This window comes from Mustela lutreola, chromosome 15 (assembly GCF_030435805.1).
Source record: "Mustela lutreola isolate mMusLut2 chromosome 15, mMusLut2.pri, whole genome shotgun sequence".
Taxonomy (NCBI): Eukaryota; Metazoa; Chordata; class Mammalia; order Carnivora; family Mustelidae; genus Mustela; species Mustela lutreola.
In genome coordinates this window covers 51644425-51659851 of record NC_081304.1, presented here as the reverse complement: position 1 = coordinate 51659851, position 15427 = coordinate 51644425, and the positions used below count along the sequence as shown (strand labels likewise).

At 46.2% G+C, this 15427-nt stretch overlaps 1 protein-coding gene across 17 annotated transcripts in view; it reads left to right on the top strand.

Annotated features, from left to right (window-relative positions):
• The window catches only part of NCOR1 (nuclear receptor corepressor 1), a 155942-nt gene that overhangs the window by 122279 nt on the left and 18236 nt on the right, over positions 1 to 15427 (top strand). For 15 of the 17 annotated variants that reach the window (XM_059149934.1, XM_059149946.1, XM_059149943.1 and 12 more), the window contains 10 exons: positions 108 to 276; positions 2270 to 2410; positions 3659 to 3742; positions 4400 to 4656; positions 5222 to 5582; positions 8008 to 8235; positions 10843 to 11052; positions 11471 to 11620; positions 12387 to 12509; positions 15129 to 15294. In XM_059149934.1, coding sequence (XP_059005917.1) covers positions 108 to 276; positions 2270 to 2410; positions 3659 to 3742; positions 4400 to 4656; positions 5222 to 5582; positions 8008 to 8235; positions 10843 to 11052; positions 11471 to 11620; positions 12387 to 12509; positions 15129 to 15294 — 1889 coding nt within the window. The remainder of the gene's footprint in view (positions 1 to 107; positions 277 to 2269; positions 2411 to 3658; positions 3743 to 4399; positions 4657 to 5221; positions 5583 to 8007; positions 8236 to 10842; positions 11053 to 11470; positions 11621 to 12386; positions 12510 to 15128; positions 15295 to 15427) is intronic. The other 2 variants (XM_059149935.1, XM_059149947.1) reach the window with 1 other exon arrangement.

The following is a 15427-nucleotide window of genomic DNA, read 5'->3' as shown; positions in this document are numbered from 1 at the left end:
TCCTTTCTTCTTTGAAGATGGGTGAATCCGACTCTCAGTGTGGTAGGTTAAATTTTCTGAGCATCTCGTGTCTCTAAACCTGAATGTTTGTGTTTGATTTATGGCAGGGTACCCCAGCACTGTCACAGGCCGGCATACCAACTGAGGCATTGGTGAAGGGATCCATTTCTAGAATGCCCATTGAGGAGAGCAGTCCTGAGAAAGGCAGAGAGGAGGCCGCATCAAAAGGTCATGTTATTTATGAAGGCAAAAGTGGACACATCTTATCCTACGACAGTAAGTTTGATGTCTGTACTCGGAACCCAGTACTGTATTAGGGATTGGAAACATGGGCTCTGGCTCCCCACATACTTGTTTGGGGGGAGTTCATTCTCCCTTCTTGTGGAAGTTTTTGTGAAAATTTAACTGAGATGGTCAGTGAAAATGATAAACAGTGCAGAGCCTGTAGTACATGGTTCTGTGAGTGATAACTAATATCAACCATGGCCAGTGGATTTAGCCTAAGAAAAGAATCTTTAACTTCAATAGAATCACTTTTCTATTTTTTTCTTTATTTTTAAGATTTTATTTATTATTTGTGAGAGAGAGGGCGCGCAAGAGAGCAAGCACAAGTCTGGGAGAGGCAGAGGCAGGAAGAGAAGCAGGCTCCCCTCTGAGCCCGATGCAGAGCTCAATCCCAGGACCCTGGGATCATGACCTGAGCCAAAGGCAGATGCTTAACCACTGACCCACCCAGGCCTCCCCAAGAATTAGGAAGTAGATAATAATCTAATAATCCTGGAAAGAGTATTGAATGTAAATTCTTTTTTTTTTTTTTTTTTTTTTAAGATTCTATTTATTTATTTGGCAGAGACACAGCAAGAGAGGGAACACAAGCAGGGGGAGGGGGAGAGGGGGACTGGGAGAGGGCAAAGCAGGGAGCCCGATGTGGGGCTCGATCCCAGGACCCTGGGATCATGCCCTGAGCCGAAGGCAGATGCTTAACGACTGAGCCACCCAGGCATGCCGAATTTAAATTCTTAATTTAAATTATTTTAATGTCTGTGTGTGAGCATTTTCTTTAGATGTATTCTTAGGTTATATTTTCTCACTGATGTTACAAGAATGACTCAGTTATGGTTTAAAAAAAAAAAACCAAGTGAGGGACTGGATATGAGTTCCTGTTTGCAACTGTTTTTGTGATTTGCGGAGTCATTAGTCATGGTTTATCTTTCTCTTTGAATACAAAGATGTAAGGTATGTGAGCACAGAGTGCCTGATGCAAAACACATGGTAACTTTCTTATTTCCTTCCTCCTTTCTTGTTTTAACATTTCTGGCATATGCTGATTTACATCTTGCTTCTGGAGGAAGAAAGTAACATACATTGCCGAAGCCAGAAATGTAGATGTCATCCTCGACACTTTGTTCTCTTTCCACATCCAGTCAGTCACTAAGCTGTTCCTGTTCTCTTTTCTGAGTTCTCTGCCATCCATCCATTTCTCTATACTCCCCACTGCCCCCTGGATAACTGGGCAGCTCCCCCTGGTCTCCCCACCTTTGGTCATAACCCGTATTCAGAACTGTCTCTTGTCACTTCCTACTTGACTCTTCATTGCTTTAAGATCAGTGTAAGCCCCTTACCTTGGCTCGATCCCCCTCCGTGATCTGCTCCCTGCTCCTCTCCCCAAGTGTTCCCTTCCCACTTTTCCCTCGGCCCCCGGCACTGCCTTCCCGTGCAGTCTGCCTTCAGCGCCACTCTCCTCGCTGACCAGGCACTGAGCCCAAGTCCTTTCAATGTCCCACACTTTGTCTCACCTTGGCGTCTGTGTGCCTGTACTCCCTCTTCCTCCCTTACCTCTGACTTAAGCATCTCGGTTCTCCGTTTACACATTACTTCTTGTAGCAGCCTTATCGGGGCCTTTTAATTGTTAGGTTCCCTTTCTAGCGTTCTCATAGCACATCGTACCTCTCTTTTCATAGAATTGACTATGCTGTACATCAGTTTCCTAGTACTTTATTGGTATCCATCGTGACTGGTAAGTTTCATGAAGGAAGGGACTTAATTTGTTAACCTTATCTGCAAGCCTAGCTTACTTATGCCTGGCACTCAGTTACATTTTAATTAATGAAAAAACTCCATAAATATCATCTATACAGTACTATGTTGTAGGTTGGCTGGCTTTTATATTGTTTTTTTATAAGATAAGACTATGAAACTAAGATAACTGATTTATTGTAGAGGAGGCTTTGGGTTTTGTCTGAGTAATTCTTATTTCTATGTTCTGCAGATATTAAGAATGCCCGAGAAGGCACAAGGAGTCCAAGAACAGCTCACGAAATCAGTTTAAAAAGAAGCTATGAATCAGTGGAAGGAAATATAAAGCAAGGGTTGTCAATGAGGGAGTCTCCTGTGTCAGCCCCATTGGAGGGTAAAGTGTTTCCAGTGCTTTATTTAGATACATTTAATTTTGTACAGCAAATTTGCTTGGTTGGGTTAGGTTGTATTCAGTCTCTGTTACGAAATTTATATTCATATTACTATTATAAATGTGTATTCATATTACTATATAAATGAAACCTGTATCAATATATCATTATATTAATAATATGTAATATGATGAAATATGTTAAAACACTGTAGTAATATGAGCTTATTAATATGTTTAAATTTATATTCGTATCTGCCTATAAAGCAAGTACATGACAGTGGCAGGAAGTAAAAATTAAACATTATTGGTCATATCATAGGTAACTAGTAGAATGCTCATGTAATTTGTAGACTATTCTGCTAGGGTTAAGTGAGTTGAAAAATGTAAAAGTCGGTCTGAGAACTTTGCTTTTGTTGTGAGGCAGCTAAAGCGGTGTAACAGAACAAAGGCCTGTATTTGAACTCTGGCCGCACTGTTTGCTAGTGAAGTTCACTGGGCGAGTGTAAATGCAGGGACCATAGTTATGATATGAGGACTCGAGACAGGTGTCCCAACTTGCGCTGACCACGCGATAAGCAATCACTACATCATATCTGTAGTTTTATTTTGTTAATGACTCACTTTCTTTAAGTCTTAACCTGCTTCAACTGCTTAATGTCAGTCTAAGTGAAATACTAAACACAAGATAAGGGTTCTTCAATCTCAGAAGTCCTGTGTAATTTTCTAAGAGCTGGATTTTCTCCAGTAAAAAAAAAAAAAAAAAAAAAAAAAAATCCCACTTCCCTTTACCTTTACCTTAGGGTAATCGCGTATGACTTGCATATTTTCATTTACGTATTTTACCTGTTTTTGAGGTACCCATCCTTTGTGTTTTCCTTTTCTCAGAGGTCAGTTTCAGAGCCAGACAGTGATTCTCAACCCCTCTGTGTGTCCTCTTACCTTGAGGAAGAAGCATTGGATTTTAGATGTAGTTTTGAAAGTGTTTTTCCTTATTGATTTATAATAGATGTCTTCTGTGGCTATTTTCTCTTCAGGAAAATGTTTAAAAAGGAACAATTATGTCATATTGGGTACTTCCAACTTTTATTTTTTCCATGATATCCTTCTGAATAATTCACAAATTTAAGATGATATTTCTTTCTCCATAGAGCTTTTATCAAAAAGTACGTACTCTAAGGTCAGTATAAAGTACATTGAATTGACATTGACATTGTGTTTAATATTTGAATTGCTTTCTTGTCTTGAAAGGGCTGATATGCCGAGCATTACCCAGGGGGAGCCCTCATTCTGACCTCAAAGAAAGGACTGTGCTGTCTGGTTCCATAATGCAGGGTAAACTTTTTGCTTGTTTTGGCTTTTTTTCATGACTGCCTCATTGTAGAGTAGTTTGACATTAATTTGCAGTGTATGAAACCTGCTTTTCAAGTATTTTCCCTTTTGAAATATTAGATACTTAAATCTTGATTTTAACTCTTCTGTTTCTGAGCTGTATAATTTGAAGATGATGGTTGCCTAATCTTTGAATATAGAGACTATCTTCATTATGTAAGAACCATTCTCTGATTGTGGTAAACAGTGTATCAAATCTTGAACCACCCAAAAAAAATGATGACTTATGAATATTTATTTAAGGATGTGTTGTAAGCAGAAAATAATTAAAAACTACAAGATGACAAGGTATTAATTTTTTTAAATAGAAGAAAAACATGTATCAGCATTTAATGTTTTAACAAATTTTTTTAAAAGATTTTTTTTATTTATTTGACACAGAGAAAGAGAGTGGGGGAGGCCCTGCTGAGCAGAGAGCCCAATGCAGGGCTCGATCCCAGGACCTTGAGATCATGACCTGAGTGGAAGGCAGAGTCTTAATCCACTGAGCCACCCAGGCGCCCCTCTTTTAACAATTTTCCCAGTGTATAGCTCAGTCACATTGTTATGCAACCATTGGCATTATTTTAATAAGCATGTTTCTTGAATTCTTTCTTGAAGGCACACCAAGAGCGACAACGGACAGCTTCGAAGACGGTCTTAAATATCCCAAACAGATTAAAAGGGAGAGTCCTCCCATACGAGCATTCGAAGGTGCCATTACCAAAGGAAAACCATATGACGGCATTACCACCATCAAAGAAATGGGGCGTTCCATTCATGAGATTCCACGGCAAGATATTTTAACTCAGGAAAGCCGAAAAACTCCAGAAGTGGTCCAGAGCACAAGGCCAATAATTGAGGGTTCCATCTCCCAGGTAACTGTGTCAGGCTGCTTTTCATCAGCCGTTCCCCCTTAGACTGTGATATTCATGGACCATTTTAGAAAAAGCATGACTTGGGGCGCCTGGGTGGCTCAGTGGGTTGAAGCCTCTGCCTTCGGCCCAGGTCATGATCCCAGGACCTGGGATCGAGCCCCACATCGGGCTCTCTGCTCAGTGCAGAGCCTGCTTCTCTCTCTCTCTCTGCCTGCCTCTCTGCTACTTGTGTTCTGTCAAATAAATAAAATAAAATCTTTAAAAAAAAAAAAAAAGAAAAAGCATGACTTAATAATTATAAGTAGTTCTTAGGATGTCAGAGCTTTTGGAAGTGAATGTGAAGGTTGTATGTATGATTCATGACTCGTTTTCTTGCGTCCGTATTGTGGAATGTGTATTGTGAGAAAGTGCGCAGCTCTGGATTTGTGAGCGTGTGGCTGAGACATCCAGGCAGAGAGTAGAGATTACTGAAGCAAATTATCACTGCCGTGGGCTGAGCTGACCGGAGATGGCAGGCTCTGCAGATGCCTCGAGCTCCTGATCATGTTTGTTTCTTTTCTTCTAGGGTACACCGATAAAGTTTGACAGCAACTCAGGGCAATCTGCCATCAAACACAATGTCAAATCCTTAATCACGGGGCCCAACAAACTCCCCCGGGGAATGCCTCCCCTGGAAATCGTGCCGGAGAACATAAAGGTGGTAGAGCGCGGAAAATACGAGGACGTGAAAGCAGGCGAGCCGGTGCGTTCCCGACACACGTCGGTGGTGAGCTCTGGCCCCTCCGTCCTCCGGTCAGCGCTTCATGAGGCTCCCAAGGCACAGCTGAGCCCAGGACTTTATGAGGACAGCAGCGCCCGGCGGACCCCCGTGAGTTACCAGAACACGATGTCCAGAGGCTCGCCTATGATGAGCAGAACGTCTGATGGTACGGTAACTCTTCTGTCGTCCTTTGCTCATTCTCATTGCACTTTCCCAGCTCTGGCAAAAAGTCAGCGTCAGAAAAGTCAGTGTCAGATTGTTTGCTTTGGTTGGCCACGAGGCCTGGAGGGCCTGCTGCCACACGGAAAGCAGGGATGACTGTAGGTAAAATACCCACTGTTTTAACAAGTGCCAATGGTGCTGGCATCCAGCAATGCTCTAGAGTAAGTGCATGCTGAGAGTGCCCTTCCAGCTAACCCTACTGGCTGTTCTGGAAGCCGGCGTTGACTCTTGTATGGCCTCAGTCTGCTGTGGTGGTTGGAAGCGCAGGCCGTGGAGCAAGACTTCCTGACTCGCATTATGGTTCTTCTGCTGCAGGACCTTGGACGAATTACTTCACTGTCCTAGGCCTTAGTTGGCTTATCTGTAAAATGGGAACAGTATTAAGGCTTACCTCACTGGACCATTGGGATGGTCACATGAGGTCAGGTGTTTGAAGGACTCAGAGGGTGTGGGTGGCGCCTGGCACTGTACATGTGAGCTGTCATTGCTGCCATTGCTGTTGTCAGTGTCACGCTCTGCGGCCCCAGCCTTCCGCTGCTGCAGGTCCGGGAGTCAGGGGAGAGGCGTTGAGTTTTACCAGGTCGTACCCAAAGCTGCCCGTGGCCCTTGACATCGTCCCCACTCCTGTCCAGCGTTACAGGAGTCCGTACTGATTACAGGCTCACGGCAGGGTCCTGGCTGGACGCCATGACAGCAGGCAGGGGTACGAGCAAAGCGAAGTGCCGGCCAGGAGGTGGGATGGTGAACGCAGAGGCCCGGACTCAGGTTCTGAAGGAAAATTACCCTGCTGAGAGAGAAGGCCCCCCGTGTTTGAGCACCCTGGGGCTTGGAAGGGGGTGTTGTAGACCCGCATGATTGCTTGGTTTTGTCCAGCAGATGTGTGTAATCGTGGCCAAGCTGATGTCACCCGAATATCAATAATGAGGTGCTGGTGGTGACTGCACAGCCCTGAGTTCATTAATGCCCCCGAGCTGTACCCTTTAAAATGGTAACGCTTCTGTTCTGTGTGTTACTGCAGTTGTTACGGCCGTGGAGGAGGATGGCCAGTACGTGTGGAGATATGCTGTTCTTTGGGGGGTGATCTGATAACTTCTGAACCACATTGTTTAAAAAGAGGCTGAGGTAGGGAGGTGGTTGATACTGGTGAGCTCACAAGAAAGGCTTTACGGAAGTCCTGGGCAAGGAAACCCAGCATCACATGGTGACTGGCAAGCAGCAGGGAGGGGGCAGCACAGGCAAAGAGAGGGAACTGTGACTTGGTATGTGGGGGTCAGGAAGAATTTGGAATGTTCAAGTCCTACAGAAAACAAAATCTTTTATAACGGGATTTAAAGAGGAGTGTTGAACTTCATTTTTAATCTTAGCGTTAAGTGATAAGATGTTGGAATTGTGATCGCAAGGTGGTAATCTTTAAGTCTCAGAAGTTTCTGCTAGTTCTTCCCAGTCACGTGTTTTACAAGATTGACTGTTAAACGTTTGGTGTATAAATACAGTCTGTACTTGGTTGGGGGAGAAGTGGATGAATACAGTGGACCCTTGACCAACACTTGTTAGAACTCAAGTGGAACTTAAACCCACTTAAGGTGGATTTTTGTTGTTGCTATATATATATTTTTTTAAGATTTTATTTATTTATTTGACAGAGACAGATCACAGGTAGGCAGAGAGGCAGTCAGAGAGAGAGAGAGAGAGAAGCAGGCTCCCCGCTGAGCAGAGAGCCCGATGCGGGACTTGATCCCAGGACCCTGAGATCATGACCTGAGCTGAAGGCAGCGGCTTAACCCACTGAGCCACCCAGGCGCCCCTGTTGTTGCTATATTTTATAAATATAGTACAGTGCTATAGATGTATTTTTCTCTTACAGTTTTTCTTTTTCTTTCCTTTTTTTTTAAAAGATTTATTTATTTTTAGAGCACACATGAGCAGGGGAAGGGACAGAGCAGGGGAGAGAGAGAGAGAGAGAGAAGCAGATTCCCCACTGAGCATGGAGCCCAGTGCTGAGTTCGATCTCCCAACTCTGAGATCATGACCTGATCTAAAATCAAAAGTTGGATGCTCAACCTGCTGAGCCACCCAGGCACCCCTCTCTTACAGTTTTTGTAACATCTTCTTTCCTTTAGCTTACTTTATTACAAGCATAGAGGATATAATATATGTAACATACAAAACAGGTGCTAATTGACCGTTTCTGTTCTCGGGAAGTCTTCTGGGTCAATAGTAGGCTGTTTCAGGCGAGTCAAAGATTACACGTGTGGTTTTTGACCATGTGGAGGGGTAAACGCCTCTAACCCCTGTGCTGTTCAAGGGTCAGCTGTAAAATCTTCCTTCCCAAGTTTCTTAAGTTGTGGCTTTGGCTTTTTTTTCCCCAGTTACGATTTCCTCTAGCAAGTCTACCAATCATGAAAGAAAATCGACCCTGACCCCCACCCAGAGGGAAAGTATACCAGCGAAGTCTCCGGTACCTGGTGTAGACCCCGTCGTCAGCCACAGTCCGTTTGATCCCCACCACAGGGGTAGCGCCACAGGCGAGGTTTATCGGAGCCATCTGCCCACACACTTGGATCCCGCCATGCCGTTTCACAGGGCTCTGGATCCTGGTAAGCACAGGGTGGGGTTATGATTATGGCAAAGAAGGAATGTTCCTGTGTGACCTTCCAGACTGTTTATTAAAGTGTAACATGCAGACTGTTACATATATCATTAGTGTGCAGCCCACTGAACTCACACACACTACACACCCTCATGCTACCAGTTCAAAATTAAGAAACAGAATATTACTAGCACCCATTAGAGAACTGAGGAAAAAAATAAGTATGGCATTCGGTTAAGCTGATTGCAAAAGTGGGTCAGTGTGGAGAATTATTTTTAAATAATACAGACATACTTTAAAGATTAAATTTACCATGTAGATATTAATTTCCCAGTGTTCTGATGTACGGTCAGGGTCTACTGATGAAATCTCTCCTTGTCTTTGTTACATAAGTGATACATTTCCTTTCAGATTTCCTTTTTTTAAGTGAAGCTAGAATTTTTTTTTTTATGATTTTATTTATTTATTTGACAGAGACAGCGAGAGAGGAAACACAAGCAGGGGGATAGGAGAGGGAGAAGCAGGCTCCCCACCGAGCAGGAGCCAGATGTGGGACTCGATCCCAGGACCCTGGGTTCATGACCTAGCAGAAAGCAGACCCTTAATAACTGAGCCACCAAGGCGCCCTGTGAAGCTAGACTTTAAAGCCACTTCAAAGTAGTTTAAATACAGAATCCTTGCAGATTTTTTTTCCTGTCTTTTCAAAACCGCCTCATCATACCTGAGTGAGCTACATATATTGTCTTTCCAAAGCAGTCGATTTAGTTTCCAGAGAAACCATTCCTTTCTTTCTTTTCTCAACAACCTCCAGATTACTTCATTAAGTTACGTAATCACGGTAGCAGGTAGAGCTGGAAGGAACTTCTGGGTATACACACCCCTCTGACTGTAGATAGATGTGCTTGTTGGAGGTGCAGGAGTCTGTAGGTTTTCTCAAGAGCCGTCTGCTGGGCGCGGGGTGGCGGGCTCTCCAAAGAGAAAGGAGCCCCTTCTACACGTCACTGGCCGACTTGACCCAGCCGTGTGCCAGCTGCCCCGTTCTCCCGTCTTCGTCCCTGTTCCTCTCACCCGCTGAGCCCTCCTCAGATGGCGTGTTTTCTGCTCATACCTCTTCCCCATCCTAACCTGCTTGTTTGTTACATTCTCCAACTTGAAATTGGGACACAGAACACCGTGTTTTACCTTGGTCCTCAGGGAGGAGGTTTTCATTAGCAGTATGCCGAGATTTCAAAGAGTTGTTCAGTTTATAGAAACGAGGACCTGTGGAAAACCTTTCATCTGTTGGAGGTTATATCAATGGCATCAAATTGTCTGTTGCTTGCGCACATTAGGTGTCAGAGGGGTCTGCACATAGTTCTTCAGGGACTTTCTCCCAAAACTGAGGCAGAAGTTCCCACAGAGTCCACTGACAGACTTACCCTGCTGGGAGTTCTGGATGAAGAAAGGAGAAGCAAACATTCTAGAAAACTTGTTTTTCTAGGGGAATGAATATATATATATATTCACTCGAGTTTGAATGTGTGATTTTAACGTAGTGCTTATGCTATTTCTTCATTTTATAGCAGTTTTATTGTTATTTTTGAGCTTGAGGTGAATTTTAATGTTTTGAGCAGAGAGACTTCTTTTTAACAGACATACCTACCCCTTCTTAGCAGCTCATGTCATGCTCTAACCCAGCTTGTCAAATTATGGCCAGGGGGCCAAATCCTGCAGCTGTCTATTTGCGTAAATAAAGTTTTATTAGAACACAGGCACACGTTTGTGAGTGTTTTGTCTGTGGCAGCTTTCATGCTACTGTGGCAGAGTTGAGTAGGCGAAGTGACCATATCGTCCACAAAGCATAAGATATTTACTCTCTGGCCTTTTATAGAATAAGTTTGCTAATCTTTGCATTAATTAAATGCTTATAGACTAATCATTTTCAGCCCCCAGGAAAGCCATTATTTGTCACAAAGTATGTTCACATGTATTTCCATTTGGTTGTGTTGAATGATCAGTACTGCACAAATAATGTGATCTTCTTTTTTGTTTGTTTGGGTTTTTTGTTTTTATTTTAAAGATTTTATTTATTTATTTGACAGACAGAGATCACAAGTAGGCAGAGAGGCAGGCAGAGAGAGGAAGGGAAGCAGGTTCCCCGCTGAGCAGACAGCCCGATGTGGGGCTCGATCCCAGGACCCTGGGATCATGACCTGAGCCGAAGGCAGAAGCTTAACCCACTGAGCCACCGAGGCGCCCCACTAATGTGATTTTCAAATGCAGCTCTTGGAGATGTAGGTGAAATGATAATTAAGTTATGTGGTAAAGACCGAAAGTGCAGCTGCTTGAGAAGTTCCTTAGCTTCTTTCCTACCGGTGAAAACGTTCACATTCGTCCTGTATCTGGTTTCTTTCCCCTTTGCTGTTATGTCTGATGTTAGAGCACGTGTACTCATACCTGATGTGTCAGGATCTAACATGAGTCGCCCTCACTCTCTGTAACCCCCACCCATGCTAAAAGCTGTACCTGCATATTAGCCTGGCAACAGGGACCCCAGCTCTTTCTGCGGGCAATACTTAGCGAATGACTTTGTCCTGGACCGAACTAAATGCGTTTCTCTCGTTCTCTCCACCAGCAGCTGCTGCTTACCTGTTTCAGAGACAGCTCTCCCCAACCCCAGCTTACCCCAGTCAGTACCAGCTTTATGCAATGGAGAACACCAGACAGACAATCCTCAACGACTACATTACCTCACAGCAGATGCAAGTGAACCTGCGCCCGGATGTGGCCAGAGGCCTCTCCCCACGGGAGCAGCAGTTGGGCCTCCCGTACCCAGCAACAAGGGGTGCGTTTTTTGTGCTTGGGCTTCTTAGATGGTATTAGGTCTGCTGAGTATCAGTGAGTACTTGCTGAGTGAATGATGGAACGAAAGGAAAGGCAGCCCTGTCCTTGCCTCTGTAGCTGTTAGCCCCTGGAGGCAAAGCAGTACCTCAAGGCAGGGCATTTTGGTGAGCACTGACATAACCAAACTGTCTGCAGTTTGCTGTCTCTCTCAGTAACCTGTCTTGCTTTTTGTTGACTCGTAGGGTGTACAGGGTTTCATAGCCTTACAAAATCATGATCATCTTAACCATTTGTATTTACACCGTACACAGAGTATCACTGGGTTGTAGAGAGAAACGATTTTAAAAAGCCATGTACAGTTCTGTGTCTTGAGACAGACTGACATTTAACATCTTTTATTGTGTTTGTCTCCTGAGCAGGAATCATTGACCTGACCAACATGCCTCCAGCGATTTTAGTGCCTCATCCAGGGGGAACAAGCACTCCTCCCATGGACAGAATCACTTATATTCCTGGAACGCAGATTACCTTCCCGCCCAGGCCATACAACTCTGCATCTATGTCTCCAGGTAACAGACTGGTCACGGCCCTCTCTGGTACGACCAGCGTCCCTAAAGGCTGACAGCATTGTCTTGAAATTTGGGGCACTTTTCCCCATTTGGTCTGTTGAGGTTTCTTGTTTTTTTGTTTTGTTTTTTTAAAGACTTTTTATTGATTTATTTGACAGAGAGAGATCACAAGTAGGCATAGAGGCAGGCAGAGAGAGAGAGAGGAGGAAGCAGGCTCCCTGCTGAGCAGAGAGCCCGATGTGGGACTCGATCCCAGGACCCCGAGATCATGACCTGAGCTGAAGGCAGCGGCTTAACCCACTGAGCCACCCAGGCGCCCCTTGTTTTTTGTTTTTAAGATTTATTTATTTTAGAGCGAGCAAGAGAGAGTGCACAGGGGAAAGAGCAAAGGGAGAGAGAGAACCTCCAGCACACTTGGCTTGAGGTTGGAGCCTGAAATGGGGCTCGAGCCCACTGCCCTGAGATCACGACCTGAGCAGAAATCAGGAGCGGCTGACTGAGCTACCCAGGTGCCCCTGCTCTGCTGTTTTCCACTTAATGTTTCGTGTAGTTCTCACATGCCATCCCTCACCGGATACACCAGAAATATTGGGTCCCAAAAGCTTGTGTTAGGTGTCAGTTGATAATCCGAGACTCTTTAACAAATGGTCTCCGTTTTAGGTTTGAAGCATTTTGAAACGTCTCCAGACACTAAAAATCTAACAGCTGTTTGTACCTGACAGGTCAGTGTTCTTGTCTTTAAGTTGAAGATTTCTGTGTTTTACAGGACACTCGACGCACCTTGCAGCGGCAGCAAGTGCTGAGCGGGAGCGGGAACGGGAGCGGGAACGGGAGAAGGAGCGGGAGCGGATCGCTGCGGCCGCGTCCTCGGACCTCTACCTTCGGTCAGGTGAGCAGCATGCCGTTGCTCATTCTGCAGACACCCCTTGGTCATCAGTGGGAATGGGCGTCCGGCCTCCTGTTGCAGGGCAGGGCGGCGAGCTGATCCTAGAGGCAGGAATCGGGAGACGGAAAGTAATCTCACACCTTAAGTGACGTACAAGTGAAAGTGCAGCACATGAATTTTGAACAGGAAACTGAGGTTTTCCTGAGGAAGGCGGCGTTTTGATTTGGCCCCGGCAGTTGGTTACAATTGGGGCTGAAGATACCAGGAGCAGAGCTCAGTAAAGCTAAAAGCAGGCCGAGCAGGGGCTCCCAGCCACAGACACACGATGTGTTGTGGGGCTAGAGTCTGAGGAAGATGCCGTACAGAGAGAAGGTCAGGTGACATTGGGAATTAACCTGTGCTGCCACTTGGCAAGGAGGCTGGTGCCGTGCCGAGGGGCATTTGCACAAGAGGGGCTGGAGGTGGGTTGGAGCCCTAGAGGGGCGTGTACTGGCACCAGGAGGAAAGGGAGGCTGTGTCTGCAGTTGCTGGTGGAGATGTGTGCTGCCGGGCAGGGTGGGAGGGAAGTGATGATGCGGTAGCTCGAGGTTGGGGGGGGGCAGGATGGGCCGAGACGCAAGCCAGGTCTTGCACATTAGGGAAGGAGTTTCCCTGTGAGACATACTTGGATGTGTCTCTGGAACATTTATTCTGACATGTGGTAGATTTGTCTTTTGCATTCTGTTCCTTCAGTGAAAGGAGAGCACTTCTTGTGTCCGTGTTGCCAGACAGACAGATTTGGCCCTTAGGAGGAAAGACAGGCTGGACGTGGTGGCCTAGGAGTCCCCTGCAAGGGTCGCGACTCTGGCTTGGCTGCGATTTCCAGACGGTGCCGTGTGGGGAGGGGGTGGGTCAGTCTGTGGGCGGTATTGCAGGGGCGCCAGAGGGGTAGGCACAGGACCAGAGACTCGGTCAGAGAGGTGTGTGTGGAACTGAAGGGCACGGGGCGGGCAGGCTGTCAACGCTCACGCTCATAGGGGGCAAACCTTGACATCAAAGTGGTGGCAGTACAGAGCAGGGGCCCAGAGCTGGTCTTCGTATTTGACCCAGAAACATCATTCCCAAGGATTTATGTTAAATAAATCAGTGGTTGCAAAGCCTGGAGACATTGAGCTATAACGTAGTGTCTGTGTATAGTAAGACATACTGCTGAGTGACCACAGGGAAGGCTTCAGTGAGTTGTGAGGGGGCGTCCTAATGTTGCTTATATGTCAAGCGTGTAAAAACACGAACACTGATGTAATTAAAGCCCAGGTAGGAACTGTATTTTAAAAATGCTCGTGATCCCATCAATGAATAACATGCAGATTCCAGATGATACGATACCATTTTCTCCATCAGACATTTAAAAAAGTTGACAAACATTCTGTTGCTGAGTCTGAAGAAACACAGCTCTCAGCATCGTCAGCGGCAGTGTAAGTAGGGACAGTCATTGCGGAGGTACGAAATGTAGATAGTAGCTCCTCTTCTGGAAACACAGAAATGCTTCTATCAGCGGTTATTTGCTTGGAAGGGAGAAAATGGCTGAGAAGCTTGCGCCAGGTGGTCCGGGCTGGGGTAGTAGGGGCGAGTGTGCAAGCGGCCAGCTCTTCTGAGGACACAGGACAGAGGGGGCGGACAAGGAGTGTGAGATCTTCCCAGTGAGCAGTGCTGACCGAGTCCGAGCTGTGGCTTTGCTATGGGGCAGCTGAGGCCAGTGGACAAAAACTGTGTCAGCTGTTGGCGAGTGTAGGTCGTGGAGCTGAGCCTCTGGGGGGCACTTGCGGAGAGAGACCCTTCACGGAGCAGGGCAGAGGGGGAGCAGAGCAGGGATGCAACTGCTCAGACCCCGGGCTGGCGACAGTGTGCTGCTGGCGTCATGATACTCAGACGGCTGCACCGATCGGGGTTCTGGAAATAATCTGCACACCCTGGTCTAAGGAAGAATCTGAGAATCTGAGAAGAATCTGAGATGAGCTTGTCTGATTGGCGTGAGGGCAGCTGACCCTTGCACAGCTCAGGGGTTCGGGCGCCCCCACGCCCCCACTGGAATATCTGACTAGAGTAACTGTTGACAGCTCCCTGTTGACCGGAAGCCTTACCAGGAACAGGAAGTGCTGACCCGGGTTTCGTACGTTCTGTGTATCGTGTGCTGTGTTCTTCCGGTAAAGGATGCAAGAGAGGAGAAAAGTGTCAGGGAAATCCGTGTACGGTACTGTGCTCTGGTTTTCAAAACCAAGGTCCATGTACGGGCGGAGCCTGTACTCAGCCCCTGCTGTGGGAGGATCCGCTCTGTGTGGCTGCTGGCGTTACTTTGTTTCAGGAATCAAGGTGGACCCTTGTGGCATAAATGGAAGTGACAGTAAATGATAGTTGATGTTTTTGTTTCGAGTTAAGGGTATGGTTTTATTACATCTTCATTAAGAAACTCTCAGGGAACATATTTATCAGAAGGCCAAAAAGCAGGGTATCAGGCTTCTTTTCCTGTTTAGGAAAATGAGGAAATGAACAGCCCCTGGATGTCGCTGACTCTAGCTTCTTCCTTATGGCTTGTCTTTTCTTCTTTCTCTTCTGCTTTTTTATTTCTTTTTTGGGCCTTCACAGGCTCAGAACAGCCAGGCCGACCCGGCAGTCATGGATATGTCCGCTCCCCGTCCCCTTCGGTGAGAGCCCAGGAGACCATGTTGCAGCAAAGACCCAGCGTGTTCCAGGGAACCAATGGAACCAGCGTCATTACACCCTTGGATCCAAGCGCTCAGATCCGAATCATGTAAGTGCCCCGTGTGCGTTTCGGCTGAGAAGAGCGGTCTCCGGCATCTGCCGCACACCTGTAAGTGTGTGACTGCCGCGGTTTGGTCACCCACTGCCCGCCCGACGCGTTTTGTCGTTGCAGCTGGTCCTTC